Consider the following 20,215-nt stretch of genomic DNA (forward strand, 5'->3'; position numbering starts at 1 on the left):
CATTTCACTCTCCCAAATCTCGCAGTCCCCTCCCCAGCCGAAGCAGACTTAAGCATGTTAGCTAAAGTATAGTTTTGGGTCTCCAGATCACTGAGTTGACAGAAACACATTATCTAGAGCCCTCGGGTCTTGGGATAATTGTGCTGTCCTGGTTCCCAGGTACAGAATGTGCTTTCTAAAACCAGTATGACCACAACCAATGGGGTATTCACATTACAATCAATAAGGTATTCAATCGAATGGGATGATTTATATAATTCAGAAAATCAAAATAACTTTTCTATTGTTAAACAAAGCAAATAAGTACAGAAGCCAAACAGCAGGGTTAAAGTTAAACAATAGTTTCTACCTGAGATGATTGCTACCATACTTCACTGGGTCTGTGAGGGTGGCATCCTTACAGTCTGAGGCTGGGAGTCAGCTTGGAGCCTTAATGGCAGGAGGGCTCAGTAGTGAGTCTGCCACAGCGCACCAAATGGTTGTAAGGGGGAAGGGAAACAGAGAGAGGGAGAGAGGGAGGTAAAGAAAGCTCCCGATCAGATTTATTTGAAACATCCCAATTAATGTAGGCAAACCAACTTTTTGACATCTTCCGTTGGCACTGACCACCGGTGACTTACCTCAGCTGACAGTTGGATTGACTATGGTCAGCACCAGTGGGGACACCACGTGGTTTCCTTTGGGGAGGCAGCGCGGGGCCGTCCTGGGCCCACTGGGCGGGAGGGTGGGAGTGCGCTGGGCAGAGGCCGCCGGAGGAGGGGCCGGAGGGTGGCGCCCAGTCCAGGCTTTTCCCGGTCTCCGGGGCCACCCCGGCGGCGGCAGCAGAGGAGGCGGGCATGGCAGAGGCGCGGCCGGGGGCGCCGACGGGGCTGCAGCTGAGCGCGCTGCCCGACCACTCGCCGCTGCTGCAGCCGAGCCTGGCCGAGCTGCGGCGCCGGGCGCGGGCGCTGGGCGCTCTCCCCGCGCCGCCGCCGCCCACCGACCCCTTTTCTGCTGCGCTTCCTGCGCGCCCGGGACTTCGACCTCGACCTAGCCTGGCGGGTAAGGGTGCCTCCCCGCTGCGCCCTAGCCTGAGGGCAGGCCTGGGTGCCCCGGGGCGGGGGGGTATGCTGCCCTGATCCCCGCGAAAGCCGAGGTTGGGAGCGGGACCTCGGTGGGAGCGCGCCCCGGGCGCACTGGGCCGCGGGCGCGGTGGCCGCTGGTGTCTGAGAAACCCAGCTCCGGCCCTTTCAGTTTCTCTGGGTCTTGGAAACGGAAAATCCAGACAAAGCTGGAGCCCTTCCCCCGGGATGGCCCATTTGACCCCAAACACGGGAACTCTGTCCTTGATGAGTCTCCTGAACGTCAAGTTGGGGGGAAATGCTTTCCCTTTTCCCTGGCAGAAAGTTACGGATAGAAAACAAAATACAGCCGAGAGGGAGGAAGCCGAGATTTTATTACAGCTCAGAAAGTAACTCCACATGTGGAGGGGAGAATGAAATTGCGAGGAAGACAGAAGGTCTACAGCCAAATTCTAGCGAAGTAGTCTGATTGATAGATAGTAATCTGTGTCAGGACGCTAACGCAGCCCAGTATGTTTTGAGTTTAAGAATGACGGATGAGCTGGGAGCCCGGAGGTGTGGGTCAGTGGTGGAGCGTGGACCTATGAACCAGAAGGTCGTGGTTCTATTGCCCGGGTTGCGGGTTCCACCCCGTGTGTGTGTGTGTGTGTGTGTGTGTGTGTGTGTGTACACAAGAGCAGCCGAAAGATGATTCTCTCTCATCATTGATGTTTTTCTCTCTCCTCCTCTCTGAAATAAATAAAATAAAAGAGAATGAGGGATGAGGCTGTTCTTTTGTGTTTCCAGGTGTGTATCCCCAATGCTTAGTTTGCCAAGCCATCTACCCAGAGACAGTTAACTTACCTGTGTCTTGTTTCTCTTCCCAGGTAGTGTACTTTCACACAGGCATATGAATATATTTTACATTTTGCCCTTTTTAAAAACCTAATTTCTCAGAGATCATTATATCCCAGCATGTATACATAAATCTTATTCTTTTGTAAAAAAAAAATATGTTTTTATTGATTTTAGAGAGGGGGGGGAGAATCTATATTGATGTGAGAGAGAAACATGGATAGGCTGCCTCCTGCACGCCCTCTACTGGGGTTTACTAGTAAGCCCACAACCCAGGCCTGTGCTCTGACTGGGAATGGAACCAGCAACTTTTTGGTGCATGGGACAATGCTCAACCACCTGAGCCATACCAGCCAGGGCCATGTCTCTTATTCTTTTGTGGATTTTTGCTGTTCACTGCGTGAATATATTATGCTGACTTATGGAGCAGTCCCTGTTGTTGGGCGTGGACTTGTCATCAGACAAGGGCACTGCTGCCATGCACACCCTTCATTCCCCATTCAATGATTATTTTTTGAACTCCTACAATTTACCTGGCAGTATACAAAATGCAGTAAGCAAGACCAATGGGGTGTCTTCCATCAACAACTGGATATTCTAGTCTGTCTTTGTACATTTGTCTTGGTGCCAAAAGAGGAATACGTCCTTATAGGACAAGTTCAACCTGCAGAATTGCCCAATGGAGTGAGATGTGTATCTTCAGTGTTGAGGAATCTAACAACTGTCCTCCAAAGTGCTGGCACTAATTTTGTCAATTCCGTATTGCATAATGATGCTTTTCTCTGCCTAGCATCACCCACGCGGTCTTAGCCAACACTATGAACTGTGTATCAACCTGCTAGGTGAGAAACTGGTTCTCATTATCATACTATGCATGTATTCAATTACAAGTGGTTAATCATCTTTCATATATTTAACATTTTAAAATTCTTTTCTCAGTAACTGTTTGTTTTGCCATTTATTTTCTTCCATTTGTTTACATAAAATATAACATACATACAATATAAATGTATTCATAAAATATCTTTATGTATTAAAGTAAATAGGCCGCTGTCCCAGTTCATTGTTTGTCTTCTGACTTTGGTAATGCTATTTTCTTTCTGTGCAGAATTTGAAGTTTTTATGAAACAAATGTGATTGTTCCTGATTGCTTCTGGGTTTCATAAGCTCTTCTTTTTCCCCAAAGTTTTCTTTTTTTTTAATCTTATTGATTTTTTTTACAGAGAGGAAGGGCAAGGGATAGAGAGTTAGAAACATCAATGAGAGAGAAACATCAATCAGCTGCCTCCTGCACACCCCCTATTGGGGATGTGCCCGCAACCAAGGTACATGCCCTTGACCAGAATCGAACCTGGGACCTTTCAGTCCCCCGGCCGATGCTCTATCCACTGAGCCAAACCGGTTAGGGCCCCAAAGTTTTCTTTAGTAACTTATAACTTCTCTTTTTGATGTTGGAGTTGTTGTTCTACTAGGATTTCTTTGATGTTAGGAAAGATCTAGGAATCTGACTTTGTTTTCATTTTGTCAGATGGCTACCCAGCTGTCCCAACATCATGAGTAACAAATTTACTCATATTGCTAAATAAGAAGACACAGCCTGAGGTCCTAGGGAGAGTGCAGTTTAAGTGAGGCATTAAACATATATATGTTGTAGAGTAACTAACCATAAAAAGTGTATGATTTGTTGATTTCATTTTGTTTGCTTTTTAAAAGTAATGTGTATAGATACAGACAACAGAAGGGTGATTACTAGAGGGGAACGAGTGTGTGTGTGTGGAGTGGGGGAAAGAAGGGGGTAGACCGAAGAGGGTAAAGGGGTCAAATATACGGGGACAGAGGGAGACTAGACTTTGGGTGGTGAGCACACAGTGCAGGTGATGTACAATCATAGAACTGTACACTTGAAACCTATTTAATGTTATTAACCAACGTCACCCCAATACATTTTATAAAGAAAAAAGAAAAAAACAACAGAACAGAAAAAATAACATTTACCTCTAGCCTTAGTGTTATTTACATACTTTCCTGTGTTCTCTATGTTCCTGGATTGTTTTCATTGCACCATATCCTTGAGGAATTTGCTACCAAGACTGTGTCTGAATCTACTGAAGTGGGATCAAGTTACTGTCTGTGAACTCTTTGCCTTACTTTTCTGCCAACTGGAAATGAAGGGGAAAAGTTTAGAGCATGAGACTATTTATTTCCTTTACAAAGACAGTCAATTCAACTCAAACTTCCTTATGTATAATATAAAAGCCCTATAGTTGTTTGTGTGTGTGTGTGTGTATGTGTGTGTGTTTTGTATGAAGAAAGCTCACTAAGTCCCTCAGTTATAATGAATTTTCTCATTTTTCTAGTTTTTGTACTTGAAGTGATAATGAATTAATGGATTTGCTTTTAGAGTGTCAGGTCCTTTATAGGTAGTGTTTGTGAGGATTATGTAATCATTTTCTCATTTTAGAAGAAGCCGAGATGTAAAGAGTTAAGTGACTTGCCTGAAATCACAGTTATTAAATGGTAGAGCAAGAATTTGAAGTTGGGTTAAACTCAGGGGAGCCTGTGCTCTCAGGCACACTGCACCTGCCCTGTCTGTTTAAAACAATGAGCATAAAAATAGCCAACTCTTCACCTCTGTCTGTTCTACATATTCTTGTGAATTTCTCTTTCACAAGTGAATAGTCCAGTTCCATATATTTATGCTCCATGTGATAAGTTTTTTATCCTGTAGTTATTGTTATGGTTTTCCCAAAGACTTTTAAGTTTTCAAAGTACCATTGACTCTCCCTGCTAATTTCCCACTCAGTGTAGCTTCTTTTGTAGAATTTATCATATTGTGTCAGTTTCAATCCCAATTCTGCTCCTGTAGTTTTTGTCTTTAAGAACATGTGTAACTTCTTTTAGCTTTAGTCTTATTTATTTATTTATCCATTCATTTTTGAGAGAGAGAGAGAGAGAGAGAGAGAGAGAGAGAGAGAGAGAGAGAGAAAGAAACTGATTGGTTGCCTCCCATCCACCTCCTGACAGGGATAGAACCTGAGACTGGGGATGGAACCTGAAACCTAGGTATGTGCCCGGACTGGGAATGGACCTGTAATCTTTTTAGTGTATAGAACTACACTCCAAACAACTGAGCCACCTGGATGGGATTGAGTTTAAGTCTTTTTATCCATAAAATTAGGTAAACCTCTCAGGTTGGTTGTGAGGAGAGATCAAAATGATGCCGTTAAAGACTGTGAAAGCTGCACAAATATGGTCACTGTTTTGTTTGAAAGTACATGGAAATGTAAGAAGGAAGGTAAATAAACCCTAACTTTTTATATTTGTTTATTCCTAATTGTGGTGCAAAACAGGTGCCTTCCAATCATGATTTTCACTTGCACTCAATTTTGTTGTTGTTGTGAACTTTAGGTGGTTTGTTTGAGAATTGCTCAGTAGTATTTTGTCATGTACATAATTTCTTTATGTCAACTGGACCTTAGAACTTATTTCTCAGTGGAAAAGTAATAATCAGTGATCCAGGTTTAAATATTGCAGTTTGTGAAAGTTAAACGTCAAAGGCATGAGAGTTAATTGTGTGTCTTTACGAAAATCAATTTTTCAAGTGTGTGGATCCGGGTGGTTTACTCATACAGTAAAGTCGTCCCCCTTATGCTCGGGGGATACTTTCAAAGACCCCAGCGGATGCCTAAAACCGTGGATAGCACCAAACCTTAGATATAGTATATATTTTCCCTCTATATACATAACTATGATAAAGTGTAATTTATAAATTAGGCACAGTAAGAGATGAACAAAAATAACTAATAATAAAATGGAACAAGTATAACAATACACTGCCATTAAAGTTATGTGAATGGCTTTGGGGCCATTAATGAGTAAAATAAGGATTACTTGAACATAAGTCCCTGCCTCTGTTACCTGAAAGATCCCTTTCAATGAAATCACAGTGGAGGAGGAAAAGGAATTCATCTTATAGACTAGAATGAATATGTCAGGAACAATGTGCCTTTTGTCCCTACTGCTTTTGGAAACTGCTATTTAGGTCACCAATTATTTCTTGGTTGGCAAATTTACTGACTTTTTCCCTTTCTTACCTCTTTGTTGCATTTAACTCTTAGAAACATCCTCTTTCGTAAGGCAGTTAAGAAAAGTTTATTAAATATATAAATGGGTGACAATATGAGAGAGAGAGAGAGAGAGAGAGAGAGAGAGAGAGAGAGGGAGAGAGAGGGAGAGAGAGAGAGAGAACAACTCAGATGGCTTTTCCCTCCCCTGTGCACCATATCGGTGTTTCTCCTATAATCCAACCAGCTTCTCTCTTCCTCTTCCATCCATCCCCAGCCATTGGCATATCCCATGACTCAGAATTCTACCCTTTACTTGGTTTTTAAAATTTATATTTGTAGTCTCTCTTCTAGGCAATTACTACTTTGTAGTTACAGTTATGTTTATTCCAATGACTCTCAAATATAAAATGTGTCCTTTCATCTGAACTTTAGTACCACATTTCTAATAGATCTCTTTAAATTCAAATATATTGCCATCTTAGAAAAATTGAGACTGCTGAAAATCATGAAGAAAATGTAAATATAGTAAGTTTTAAATGTGTAATTTGATTTTAATATTCTCCACAATACACTGGCAATGTTTTTATTATTTGTAAATGTGGAGTAACCCTTACTGGTAGTTCTTTTGGGAAAAAGAAAATGGGATTCCTTCAAACCATATTTTATTAAGGCCTAATCTCCAGCCATACCATTCCATAGTCTCTCTGAATGCATACCACTATTAACAAAATCCATTTTTGTTGTTTTTCTATTTGTAGAAAGTAGAGCAGTGGTATAGATAGATGTTCCTTTGTATAATTTATTTAGCTCTTTTTGTAGGGAAGAAAATAAAAACCAAAACATTCTAGTTACCTTTAATGTAAACCTGCACTAAATAGTTATATGAGCCAATTAACCCAAATCACCTTCCCTATTATGACAATACTAACCGGTATTCATTATGCCCATGTATGCTTTACACATAACTCTAGAAGGCAGATATGGAGAAATAGTTATCAAGATCACATAGGTAATAAGTGGTGACACCAAGGCTTTTCTGAAGAGGCAGCCTGGGAACTGAACTTTTTACTGCATATAGCATGGCCTGTGTGTGCCAGTTGTCACCAATACGCCACCTCCAGTGAAATCAGGGATCTACTCTGGTCACTGCTTTAACTCAAGTGCCTAACACAGTGTGTGGAACATTGTACATATTCCAAACATATTTGTGGAGTTAATCCATTAGATTGATTTCCATTCTTTATTTCGAAAAGACCAAAGGTGGATGTGCTAGTCACCGATTGCCAAGTAACCAATCGCTCCAAAATTTAGTGGCTTAAACCACAGCTATTATTTGTTTGTGATTCCCCTATTTGGGCAGGGCTGAGTGGGGCTGTTCATCTCTGCTCCACATTGCATCAGATGGGACCTTGGCTGAGGTCAGACCATCTAAGTCATAGCCTCTCGTCCCCCAGGGCTTCTCTGCATGGACTTTCATTTCGTAATCTTACATGGTGTCTGGCTTCTTAAAACCTGGCACGGTGTCACTTCTGCCAAATCCTATCAGTCAAAGCAAGATGTAAAGCCAGCCTAGGTCCAAGGGGAAGGAATCAAATGGATTCCTTATCTTGATGACATGTGTGCATGGGTGTGTGTGTGTGTGGCCGGCGGGGGTGGGGGGTGGAGGGGGGGCATGGCCAGCATTTATCTTTGGGAGACTATCCATCACAGGAGCCAAATAAGAATTACTCAACTTTGAATTTTTGATGAACTCCTATCACCTGAGATCCTTGATGAAGGGAACTTTTAGTTTATATGCTAAAAGGATACCCTAGATTAAAATCCTGACATGATGGATGGCAAAGGCCATACATAATGCCAAGGCTTTCCTGCCAGTTTTACGAAATGCTTACCATGTGCACTATCTGTAGACAATTTCTATTTTGTTTTTCAGTTACTAAAAAACTATTATAAGTGGAGAGCAGAATGTCCTGAAATAAGTGCAGATCTCCACCCCAGAAGTATTCTTGGCCTTCTGAGGGCTGGCTACGTTGGAGTCCTGAGAGACAGAGACCCCACCGGCAGCAAAGTTCTCATTTACAGAATCGGTAAGTGAGACAAAGCACTGCTGTCTGCTTTTTCTTCACTGCCATACAGAAGGCTTCAATGAGTCCATGTTTAAGCATTTAAGTGTTTAGGTTTTAACTTAGGTGTATTTTATATTTTAACTAGAGGCCCGGTGAACAACATTTATATACTGGGTGGTGGTGGGGGGTCCCTCAGCACGGCCTGCGCCCCCTTGCAGTCCAGGACCCCTCGGGGGATGTCCGTCTGCCTGGCTTCTGGCTGAGCAGTGCCCCCCCTGTGGGAGCGCACTGACCACCAGGGGGCAGCTCCTGCATTGAGCGTCTGCCCCCTGGTAGTCAGTGCGCATCATAGCAACTGGTCGTTCTGCCGTTTGGTCGATTTGCATATTAGGGTTTTATTATATGGGATATCCCCTGAGTATAAAAAAAACTGGCTGTTGTGAGAAAATTAACAAAACCCAGTGAAAATCCTACTCCCATTTTTCCACAGTCAAATGTATAAAATAAGAGAAAAAGAAAACAGAGCAGAGAAATAGAGGGGAAGATGAAAAAGATCAAGGAAAAGTGCTGTAAAAACACTTAGCAGGAAATTCAAATAAGAGCGCTGAACTATGATAATGTTCTGGTCACTGATGTACACCAAGCACCGAGCCAGGTCACGTGGTAGGTGCTGATTAAATATTTTGGAGTGAGTGAATGGCTAGCTGGACAGAGCCCCGGCTGCCGAGCAAGGTGCTCATTGGCCTGGATGGAGAGAGGTGCTGTGGGAAAGCAGGAATGCGAGAGGTGCTGAAGACATGACTCTACATGTCCCTCCTGCTTTTCACTGCTTCCCCTTTTTGCCATTAGGTCTTCCTAGTATTTCTTGTAGGTTAGTGACCGATAACTTCTGCACCTCCCTTAGACCCGCATGGGATCAAAAATAGCCTTTAAGGGAGAAGGACACATACCACCTGCAGCCTGCTGTCATGGCCCAACATTTTATGTGTTTTTGTTTGTTTGTATTTATTTTATTTTTTAAAAAAATATATTTTATTGATTTTTTACAGAGAGGAGGGGAGAGGGATAGAGAGTTAGAAACATCGATGAGAGAGAAACATCGATCAGCTGCCTCCTGCACACCTCCTACTGGGGATGTGCCCACAACCAAGGTATATGCCCTTGACCGGAATCGAACGTGGGACCCTTCAGTCCACAGGCCGACGCTCTATCCACTGAGCCAAACCGGTTTTGGCTGTATTGATTTTAGAGAGAGAGGAAGGGAGAGGGAAGAGAGACAAACATTGATCAGTTGCTTCTCATACACATCAGGCCTGGGAATCAAACCTGAAACCTGGGTCTGTGCCCTGACTGGAATCAAACCTGAGACCTTTTGGTATAGAGACGATGCTCCAACCAGCTGAGCCACACTGGCCAGGTCATGGCCCAATATTTTATGAGCAGAATCTTATGAATTATAATCTTGTAGGAACTTTTACATCTTTAAATACTTTAGGGGACTTTAAAATATGTATAGATTTGTAGATAAGATGGCTGCCTGTAATTCAACTGTTTGCTTTCTTGCAAGAAGACCCTGCATTTAATTATTGAAAGGGTGTCAGAAAACTGAGTAGAATGATTCTGGGTTGTTTTTTTTCTCCAGCTTATCTGTCAAATATAGCTGGGTTAGTCATGAATTCATTGTCTATAAATCGGACACCTGTTTATAGACAATAATAGATAATTCTGTCTTATTGCTCCCATAGTGTTATGGGATGTTGAATGAAGTTCTTTGAATTCCTTGGGGCAGGGTTGCCAGATTTAGCATGGTACCCATGTTTTATCTAGCAAGTACACCTATATTTAATTTATCTGGCAATCCTGCCAGGGATTCCAAGAACCTAAAATCTATAGATGATCCATTCTGTTCTTCAAGTATCCTGGCTCTGCACTGCCTGCCTGGAGTTTTTTCTAGTTTGTTCATACACTAATGGGGCAAATTAAGTAGTGAAATGACACCTTAATAATGAAAAGGAAATACGCTACTTAAATCATAAATACCTTAGCCCTGAATCAAGTCTTTTATTGTTTAGCGAGGGCTTCTTGTAGTATATTCATTTACAAGTGTACTGTTTAACTCCAAGCAGGATTTTAAAACAAGAAGGACATGCAGGTTTACTGGTGGTCAGAACAGGGTGTGCAGCATATGTCCTGTGTGTGATGTAGAATAGCATGTTGTTCTAGGGCAGTGGTCAGCAAACTCATTAGTCAACAGAGCCAAATATCAACAGTACAACGATTGAAATTTCTTTTGAGAGCCACATTTTTTAAACTTAAACTATATAGGTAGGTACCTTGTTATTAACTTAATTAGGGTACTCCTAAGGCTTAGGAAGAGCCACACTCAAGGGGCCAAAGAGCCGCATGTGGCTTGCGAGCCGCAGTTTGCCGGTTCTAGGGGAAGGGGGCTAGTGCGGGAAAGAGGAGGACATCTGCAAGACTTTCAACAATAAAGATAAATTTTAAAAAAGAAAATGAAGATAAACTACAGATTTATAAATTTTCTAATTTTAATTGAACGAATGGGAAGAACTAAAAAAGAAATATATCTTGGAGCTCTTTGATAGAACATTAGCTTAACCACCTTCCTAGGTACCGCCTCTACGCAGTAAAAGCAGTGAAAAGTGCACAGAGCCTTTCCCTGGTCTGGCAGGGCACCCAAACCTACGTTTTTGCCGTTATTTGCATCCAAGCCAGCAGATATACAGTTGACCTCCAAACAACATGGATTTCATCTATATGGGGCCACTTATACACAGATTTATTTCAATAAATATGAGCAGCACTGTAAATGTGTTTTCTCTTCCTTATGATTTTCTTAGTAACTTTTTTTCCCCCTAGATTTCTTTGTGAGAACACAGTATATAATACAGGTAACATACAAAATATGTGTTGATTGACTGTTTATGTTATCAGTAAAGCTTCAGGTCAGTAGTAGGCTATTAGTAGTTAAGTTTTGGGGGAGTGAAAAGTTATACTCAGATTTTTTTACTACCTGGGAGGTCAATACCCTAGCCCCTACATTGTTCAAGGTGTTGGCTGTAACCCTAAGCCTTTTGAGACTCATTACTGTACTACAGCAGCGAAAATAAAATTTAATTTTAAATATTAAGTTTTGACTCTGGCTTAATTCTTAGGAATGCAGGTTCTTGGGAATACATTGCCTGGCTAGAAATTAGCTCTGCTATGTTCTAGCTACATGGAGAGCTGTGTAGCTGTAACTCTGTTTTCTCATCTGTCAAATGGGCATAGTAAAAACCTATCTCATAGGATTACTGTGACCACTGAATCTTGTAATGCATATAAAACATAGTTAAAACATTACCTGGTATCTAATAGTCACTCAATAAATGTTAGATGCATGTCAGAGAAGGAATTGAAAATTTAAGGCACGTTTTTCTTTTGCCTTAATGGAGATTAAAGTCCAGAACTATGTATATAATAAAAGCCTAAGCGACCGTTATGGCAGAACGACCAGAACGACCGGTCGCTATGATGCACACTGACCACCAGGGGGCAGGCACTCAGCGCAGGAGCTGCCCCCTGGTGGTCAGTGCGCTCCCACAGGGGGAGTGCCACTCAGCCAGAAGCTGGGCTCATGGCTGGCGAGAGCAGCGGGAGGCTCTCCCACCCTGCGGCAGCACTAAGGAGCAGTGACCAGGCAGGTGGTAAGGAGCGAGGGGTCCCAGACTGCGAGAGGGCATAGGCCAGGCTGAGGGACACCCCCTCCCGTGCACGAATTTCATGCACTGGGCCTCTAGTCTAATATAATTTTTTTATGATGATGAAATTGTTCTACAGTAGCCACTAGCCACATGTGGCTGTTGAGTACTTGAAATGTGGCTATTACAACATAGTGGGTGATATATTTTAATATACTTTTACTTCTTAATTAAATTGATTGGGGTGACATTGGCCAACATGAACATATAGGTTTCAGGTGTGGGTTTCTATGTGCATATATATTTTTTAAGATTATCTGCTAGCCTGTCCATTACTGTCCTTTCTGCATGCCGTGGCCTGCTCCAGGAATGGTCGGGGAGGAGAGAGGAGAAGAATGCCAGTAACTCCTCTTCTTAGCACAGATATTCCTGTTTTTCCTGGGTGTGGGCAGCTACGTGGGTGCTTCCCTGTTTTCCCAAGCCCACACTTACTGTTCTAGCCTGTCAGGACCTGACTCTGCTATGTGCTGGTTGTCACTCAGTGATATCAGAGACATCAGCCAACCTGTCTAGTCCTCAGGCATTTCCTTTTGCAACCTCTCCGGTTACTATAGAGCGCTAGTTTCTCTTCATAACCCAGGTTGTGCTTCTCCCACTTCCAATGCCTCTGAGCTTGTAGCACACCAAGCGGCATTCTCATCTTTAGCTACCGCTGCTTCCTGCATGCTTTGGGCTGTAGTTTCATCCGGCTATCAAATCCAGCCTGCTGCATTTCTCTTCTTTTTTTAAATAAATAAATGCCATGAGTATCTGTTTTTTTTTTAAATGTATTTTTATTGATTTCAGAGAGGAAGGGAGAGGGGTAGAGAGATAGAAACATCAATGATGAAAGAGAATCATTGATCGGCTGCCTCTTACACGGCCTCTACTGGGGACCGAGCCAGCAACCTGGGCATGTGCCTTGACCGGGAATCCAACAGTGACCTGGTTCATAGGTCAATGCTCAACCATTGAGCCACACTGGCCGGGCTGTATTTATTCTTTTTTTTTTTTTTTTGTCCCATATTCTTAAAAACCTGTTCTGCGCTTGGGAGAAGCAGGCACACGTTTTTGGGGCCACCCATTCGGTCTGTTATTCACTTCGTGATCTTTGTACATGGTTTTATTTTTATTGACCCATTAAGTCTAAAAAGAATCAGTTTCCCTTTGCTTTCTGGTTTTTTATGCAATACTGAGATATGTTATTTTTTATTTCTTCTTTTTTTTTTTTTTAGCACACTGGGACCCAAAAGTGTTTACAGTTTATGATGTATTCCGTTTAAGTCTAATCACATCCGAGCTTATTGTACAGGAGGTCGAGACCCAACGGAACGGAATCAAGGCTGTCTTTGATCTGGAAGGCTGGCATTTTTCTCATGCTTTTCAAATTACCCCATCTGTAGCCAAGAAGATTGCTGCTGTCCTTACAGTAAGTGTATAGTTTAATTCCTTGGGAGAATACCTCCAAACAACAGATTTTAATTTAGTTATGTGTGATACAAAGAGGAGGGATAGAACGTTTATTAGAAAATCAAATCAAATTTTAGAAATGATACATAGAACTCAATAATACTAAGAGGAAATGTTATTAATTCATAAAAGAAAGAATGTTGCAACAAATTGTGAAAATATGTTCAAGATGAGTAACCACCGAATGTATACATTTAAACAATAACGTGTTCACTTTATCTTTCTGTCATTAAAATTATCTTCCTAAATTTAAAAAATTGAATGAAAAAATAATATTTATAGCAACGACACACCAAAATGCCACAGAAGTTTTGGTAGGTATAAATTGATGCAGTTCTTTTAGAAATCAAAAGCTTTTGTAAGTGGCCATGATTTTTGACCTTGTAATCCTACTTTGGGGAACGTAGCCAAGGAATAATCTTAACTATAGCATAGACCTTGTATAAAATGATAATAGTGTAATAGGTACCTGGCTAAGTGTTTCAAATGAATTACCATGTAACGGGTCCATGCAAGCCTATGTCATATGACTATTATTTTTCCCATTTTACAAATTAATTAACTATGTCAGAGAGGTGACAGCAATGCCCAAGCACATGCATTTTGTCCGCAGTGAAGCAAAGGTTCCAGTCCAGGTCAGCTGAATTCAGAGCTGCGCTTACAACCATCACTGCCTCCTACGCATAAAGATGGGATAAAGATGGGCGCCGTGGCATCAATTCTTATAGGATACTATTAGAAACATCTTATTTGTCCAGAAATAGGAAAGTGGTTACTTAAAGTATGGTGCATCCATCTGATGGATTATTGCAACATATTAAAAGCCATGATGTTTACAAAAATTGTATCATATCCATGGGACAAAACAGGATACAAATGATTTAGAGAGCATATTAGCAATTCTGTTTAAAATAAAATTAGGCTTAGGAAGAATCTGGAAGGAAAAGCCACAGATAGATAACACATCTCTAAAAGCTTTGCATAGGGAAGGGAAAAAAAAGAATTTTGTATGAAAGCACCTTGACAGGAAAGGACTCTACAGTAACAATACATCTTTGGGTAGGGAAACTACTGAAGACATTTTTTCTTTCAATTCAACTTTTTGAAATCTTCTGAGTAAGCCAAATTACTCTTATGTTAAAGACTTATACCTGGGTCAAAAGTTTTAAAATGTGTGTTTATTAGACTATTCTTTCAACTTTAATGAAAGTTTTATTTTTTCTCAAACTAAAAATTTTGGGGAAAAGGTTAATTATTGACACTCATTGGTTCCTTAAGAGAACATTTATATGTCATAAGGGGAGAATTTTTTTGTGTCTTATTTATGAAAGATGCAGGTATTTCTATTAGCCTAAGCTACAAAGTAAATACGTTTTAAGGATCTTTTCTTTCTTTTTTTCTTTTTTTTGTTCATCCTTGCCCGAGGATATTTTTCCATTGATTTTTAGGGAGAGTGGAAGAGAGAGGGAATGACAGAGAGAAACATCCATGTGAAAGAAACACATCGATTGGTTGCTTCCTGCACGAGCCTGGGCAGGGAAGGAACCTGCAACCAAGGTACATGCCCTTGACCGGAATCAAACCCTGGACCCTTTGATAGAGTCGGCCTGTACTCTCTCTCCACATTGAATCAAACCGGTTAGGGCAAAGATCTTTTCTTAATCTAGTAACAGTGAACTGTAAAGCAGTCTGTGTTGTGGTGATGAAATAAGAAATTTTAAAAATGAAACAGACATTAGTTGCTGTCATAAGTTTACCAAGTGTTCAAGGAAGGGACTTGTCAATAGAAATATATATTTATTTATGCTTTATTATTAATAGATTTTTTCTTTATTTTCAAAAGGATTCCTTTCCATTAAAAGTTCGTGGTATCCATTTGATAAATGAGCCAATAATTTTTCATGCTGTCTTTTCCATGATTAAACCATTCCTGACTGAAAAAATTAAGGAACGGGTGAGTATAACATATTCAAGTCACTATTCCTCTCTACCAAATGTTCTAATCCTTTTTCATTTAAGAGCTGCTTTATTAAGCACCCACCACCATTAAGCTAATATTTTGAGTATTTATCTAACAGGCCAAATACTCTTATAAATTGACTAGAGGCCTGGTGCACGAATTCATGCACGGGTGGGGTCCCTCGGCCTGGTGGTTGATCGGCCGATGGGGGCCAGCTGGCCAGGGAGGGACTGTGGGAGGGCTCCAGGGCATGTCCGGCCCTCTCGCCCAGTCCTGATTGGTCGGACCCCAGCAGCAAGCTAACCTACTGGTTGGAGCATCTGCCCCTGGTGGCCAGTGTGCATCATGCAACTGGTTGAGTGGTTAACCAAATGGTCGATCGATTGGTCGGACACTTAGTATAATCCACTTTTATTATATAGGATATTTCTTTTTAATTTTGGAAAATCAAGTTAGTGAGTCTATGGGGTAACTGGGCCTCCTGCACATTGCTGGTGGGAGTGCAATATGGTATATTCCCTGTAGAGGGCAGTATATAATAGTTATCAAAATTACAGCCTTTGTGCTTCTGGCAATTTATCCTATCCACACATAAACAAAATTGCAGCAAAAGATTGGAAACCACCAAGTGTTCATCATCAGGGGACTGGTTAAATGAACTGTGAGACATCGACACAATGGAATAGAAGATTTGTAGGATGTAAAGTGAAATAAGCAAAATGCAGAAGAGTGTTTATGGTATGCTACGTTTTTTAAAAAAATATATTTTTATTGATTTCGGAGAGGAAGGGAGGGAGAGAGAGATTGAAACATCAATGATGAGAGAGAATCACTGATTGGCTGCCCCCTGAAAACCCCCCACTGGGGATCAAACCCGAAACCCAGGCATGTGCCCCTGACCAGAACCGAACCTGGGACTCTTCAGTCTGTGAGGCTGTGGTAGGCACAGGGGTGGGTCTCAGACCATCCTCTGCAGCCCTGCTGGGGCCCTCCCGCCGCGGCCCCCAGCCCCCTGTCTGCCAGCATCCCCGCTCCTGCCACTGTGGCTCCCACACATTGATGGCGCCGGCCCCGTTCACACCCACTGACAGCATGGAGCTATTGGGACAGGTGCCAGCAGCAGGTGCAAGTGGGGCCAGCGCCGGCAGCAGGTGCGAGCACTGGGCAGGACCGCGGTGCAAAGGAGCAAAGAATTTTCAGTAACTACCAGAGGCTTGCCCCAATGACAGCGACTGGCGCCACGCCTTGGCCTGGCACCCCCTGCTCACCTCCTCCACAATCCCACCACAGCCAATGTCCACCATGGTCCACACACGCCCCCTGGTGGTCAGTGCACGTCATAGCGACCAGTTGTTTGGATGTTCGGTTGTTCTGGTTGTTCCACTGTTCGGTCTACTTGCATATTAGCCTTTTATTATATAGGATTGTTGCATGTATAGATGAACATTATATGCTTTTGGTCCAAGGTTCCAAATCTTTACTTTAACTTGGGCATTATATGATTGATTTTTATAGTTTAAAATATTTGAAATTTTAAGGCTTTTAACCATCATAACTGTCTCTTAATTTTGTACTAGCCAAGAGTATTCAAATGTATCACATAAATTATTTCCCATATACCTAATTTTATGCTTTCATTTTACATGGAATAATACCAGATAGGACATTTTTACCATCTACAGAATAGTCCCAGGATATTTGATATTTTGTTAAGAATCACTTGTACATGAGGGAATAGAATGTATAAAATACTTTTATTTAGAGTTTTAAAAGTATATTTGTGAAAGAGAAAGATAAATTTTTTATAAATCTTGTCTAGTTATAAGAATGCAAATATAAGAAGACAGTAAGATCAGATTCATAAGCAGCATAATCTAAACAACTAAACTTCTTAGATTCATAAGTAGAGGAATAAAGGATGTAGTATCTATACCAGTACATGGTCTCCTATCCTGGAAGCTATTAGAGTACCTTCTTTTACGGTGTTGATTTTCCACTGGAAATTCATCTAATGTATCAAGAGGCAGAAAACAAACCTAAAACATTTTGGCTATTTCAGATTCATATGCATGGGGCCAATTTCAAACAAAGCTTACTTCAGCATTTCCCAGACATTCTTCCTCTGGAATATGGTGGTGAAGAATTCTCCATGGAGGATGTTTGTCAAGAGTGGACAGATTTTATAATGAAGTCTGAAAATTATCTCAGCAGTATTTCACAGACCATTCAATGAGAAGAACTTGTTTAATGTGAATGCCTTGCTAATTAAAAATACATATGAGTGAGATCCTCCTACCTCATTACATGAACAACAAAAAAATCTTTTTAAGTAATTTGTGCTCTGATTGATCTTTTGTAAAACTCTTCTGACACGAGCATCATGGGTATTTAGGAAACTACTTTTTAAATGCATTTTCTATATCTTGAAAGTAACTATATGTTAATATACTTAAAAGCATAGAAGATATTTCCTGATTTTTACACTTGAAAGTTATCTCTAAAGTAGCTATTCATGTGTGCCTTTAAACAAGTCCTCTGACTACATTGGTTTACAAACAAATGTATAAATAGCCAATGAAAAGAACTATTAGCACAAATGAACTGATGATAAAAATTTATTAGCAGTCATTTTGAGTGGGTGTCAGATTAGACTATAATTCCGATTAAAATCTGAATGTAGTTTTACTATATTTACTTTTCTGTGGGCCAGCAAGATTGTTCATCTCAGGGAAATTCTATTTTAGCATATTTGCACAATAGAAGCTGTTGATGGGAGAGTCTAGATGTCATAAATTATTGTATGTAGCACCTATAGGCCTCCCTGAAATGACTCATGGTGATACAAATTGATAACCAAAAATAATTTTGGAAACATTTCAGGCAGAGTTAATGGCTTCTTAATACTGTGTCTGCATTTTCAAACAAATCAAGAATGTGATTTTGACTTCTGTTTTTGGTTATTCTTATGATCGCATAGATATTTAGAGATATAATAATTAGTTGTTGTATACATAAACTCTGTTTTTAATGGAACAATAACACAATTACAAAAGGAAAAGGGTATGTTTACATTTTAAAAACCACTGTCAAATACATCTGGAACTTTTAAGATTATGCATGAAATAATTTGAGTTTTATTATTATATCAGACTATCATAGCCAACTCCTACAATTCACATTTACTTAAAAAAAATCAGTAGTTAAAATGTGCTGTTTGTACTGTAGCTTATGATAAAGAATATTTCATGTATTGAGAACCATATAAAGGTATGGCTTACAATTGATGACAGTGTTTATAGTGTTTTATAATTTTTAAGTTTTATGTTAAACTGGAAAATTAAAGAACACAGTGTGCAAAATTTGATAGGCATTTGTTCAGACTGGTTGGGTTTCAACATAAATCATCCAATGGTATCTCTGTGAAAGGGTGTGTAAAGGGTGCTTTTCTTTATAAGAAAATTATTCTGATCAGGTGAGCTGATACTTATGATTCTTTGTACATATATCTATGATGAAATTGAGAATAATTGTGACTGTTCTTTAGAGAACGTGTTTTATTTTGGTTTAGCATTGGGAAGCTAATTTTACATGGTAATTTTTATTTAAAAAATCAGATGGTGCCTATTTACAATTGTATAACTCAAAAATAACAATAAAACCATTTAAAAGGAGTAAACAACAGCAACAAGCTCTGGTTTACCCAACTTTTATTCCTAGAAAGAGGTTTACATAACAAAGTTTCTTTTCATTTGCACTTGGGTACTTAAAATACTTCCACCTGGCTTTGTGGAGTGATTGTGTGAGCACATGAATAATGGATGACATTTTAAAATGTCTTTTAAGTGTGATTCATTAGTGATGTTTTTAACAACAAATAAGAGGACATTTCATGATGGGACTTTGAAATTTGTATAAAATGCAGCAATTCACTGAAGAACGCTAGATGAACAATGTGAAATTAGCAGGCAATTTTATAAGGTGGCAAGATAAGTAGCTATCAAACTGTCTATATTACTTAACTGTAATTGAACCAGAAGTGCCTTTTAAAGATGATTTCTAACACATGATTATGGTGTTACTGAACTGCACAATAATTTGTTTTATTATTGTTCAAAAGAAAATAAAGATCTTTCACATAAACTATAGCTGTTTCTTTTTCATTTAAAAATCCAAATATTAGGCATTCTTTTTTCAAAACCTGCCTTTCCTGACAGAAGAGTTTAAGAAAACCTTATCACATCTAGTTGTCCATTACACGAATGCCAGTTTTTTCTTTATAAGTTTTCATGGCCAGTTTCCCCAACTGCTTAATTCAACACCACCTTCTGCTAATGTCTTGCTGTGCTTAAAGGGAACACAAACTAATTTTATAAAACTAAGCCATGCTTACTAAGTTAAAGCTTCTGAGTGAAAAAAGCCAGAGTGTGCCACTTAATGAGATAATTTGATTTTGAAACAATGAACTGTTAGCCTGGATTATGATTTTTAAAAATTTTGATTGATTTAAGAGAGGAAGGGAGAGGGAGAGAGATACAAACACCAATGATGAGAATCATTGATTGGCTGCTTCTTGTACGACCCCCATTGGAGATAGAGCCTGCAACCCAGTATGTGCCCTGATTGGGAATCGAACCATGACCTCCTGGTTGATAGGGCACCAACGTTTTACATATGGTAAAGTCCTAATATACCCCTTACAGCCATACCCTTTTTTTAGCTGCTATATGGTAGAAAGGCTAACCCTATGGTGAAGAATTATCCTTTATCCTTAGTTGCCTCAAATGACAACTGTGTCTTTCATTTGTCAAAGCAGAGCCTATTGATAGCTCCTAGCACACTGGACAGACTCATGTTAACCTAACCGTTTTGTCAGTCCTTACCAGATATGTAACCTAACCAGCTTCTTAAATTACTTAAATTCCTCTCAGATCTCTTCAATACCTATCAGGTCTTTAAAATATATATATATATATATATATATATATATATATATATATATGTATATATATGTATATAT

At 40.2% G+C, this 20,215-nt stretch overlaps 1 protein-coding gene across 1 annotated transcript; it reads left to right on the forward strand.

The window, feature by feature from the left end:
- Positions 1-836: 836 nt before the first annotated feature.
- TTPA (alpha tocopherol transfer protein) lies at positions 837-19,338 on the forward strand. The gene is given in 6 exon segments (XM_006090629.3): positions 837-983; positions 985-1,041; positions 7,896-8,049; positions 13,004-13,197; positions 15,082-15,192; positions 17,258-19,338. Coding segments are annotated over 6 exon segments (837 nt in total). The 3' UTR covers positions 17,432-19,338.
- Positions 19,339-20,215: the final 877 nt, after the last annotated feature.

The sequence above is a fragment of the Myotis lucifugus genome, unplaced genomic scaffold (genome assembly GCF_000147115.1).
Source record: "Myotis lucifugus unplaced genomic scaffold, Myoluc2.0 scaffold_77, whole genome shotgun sequence".
Classification (NCBI taxonomy): Eukaryota; Metazoa; Chordata; class Mammalia; order Chiroptera; family Vespertilionidae; genus Myotis; species Myotis lucifugus.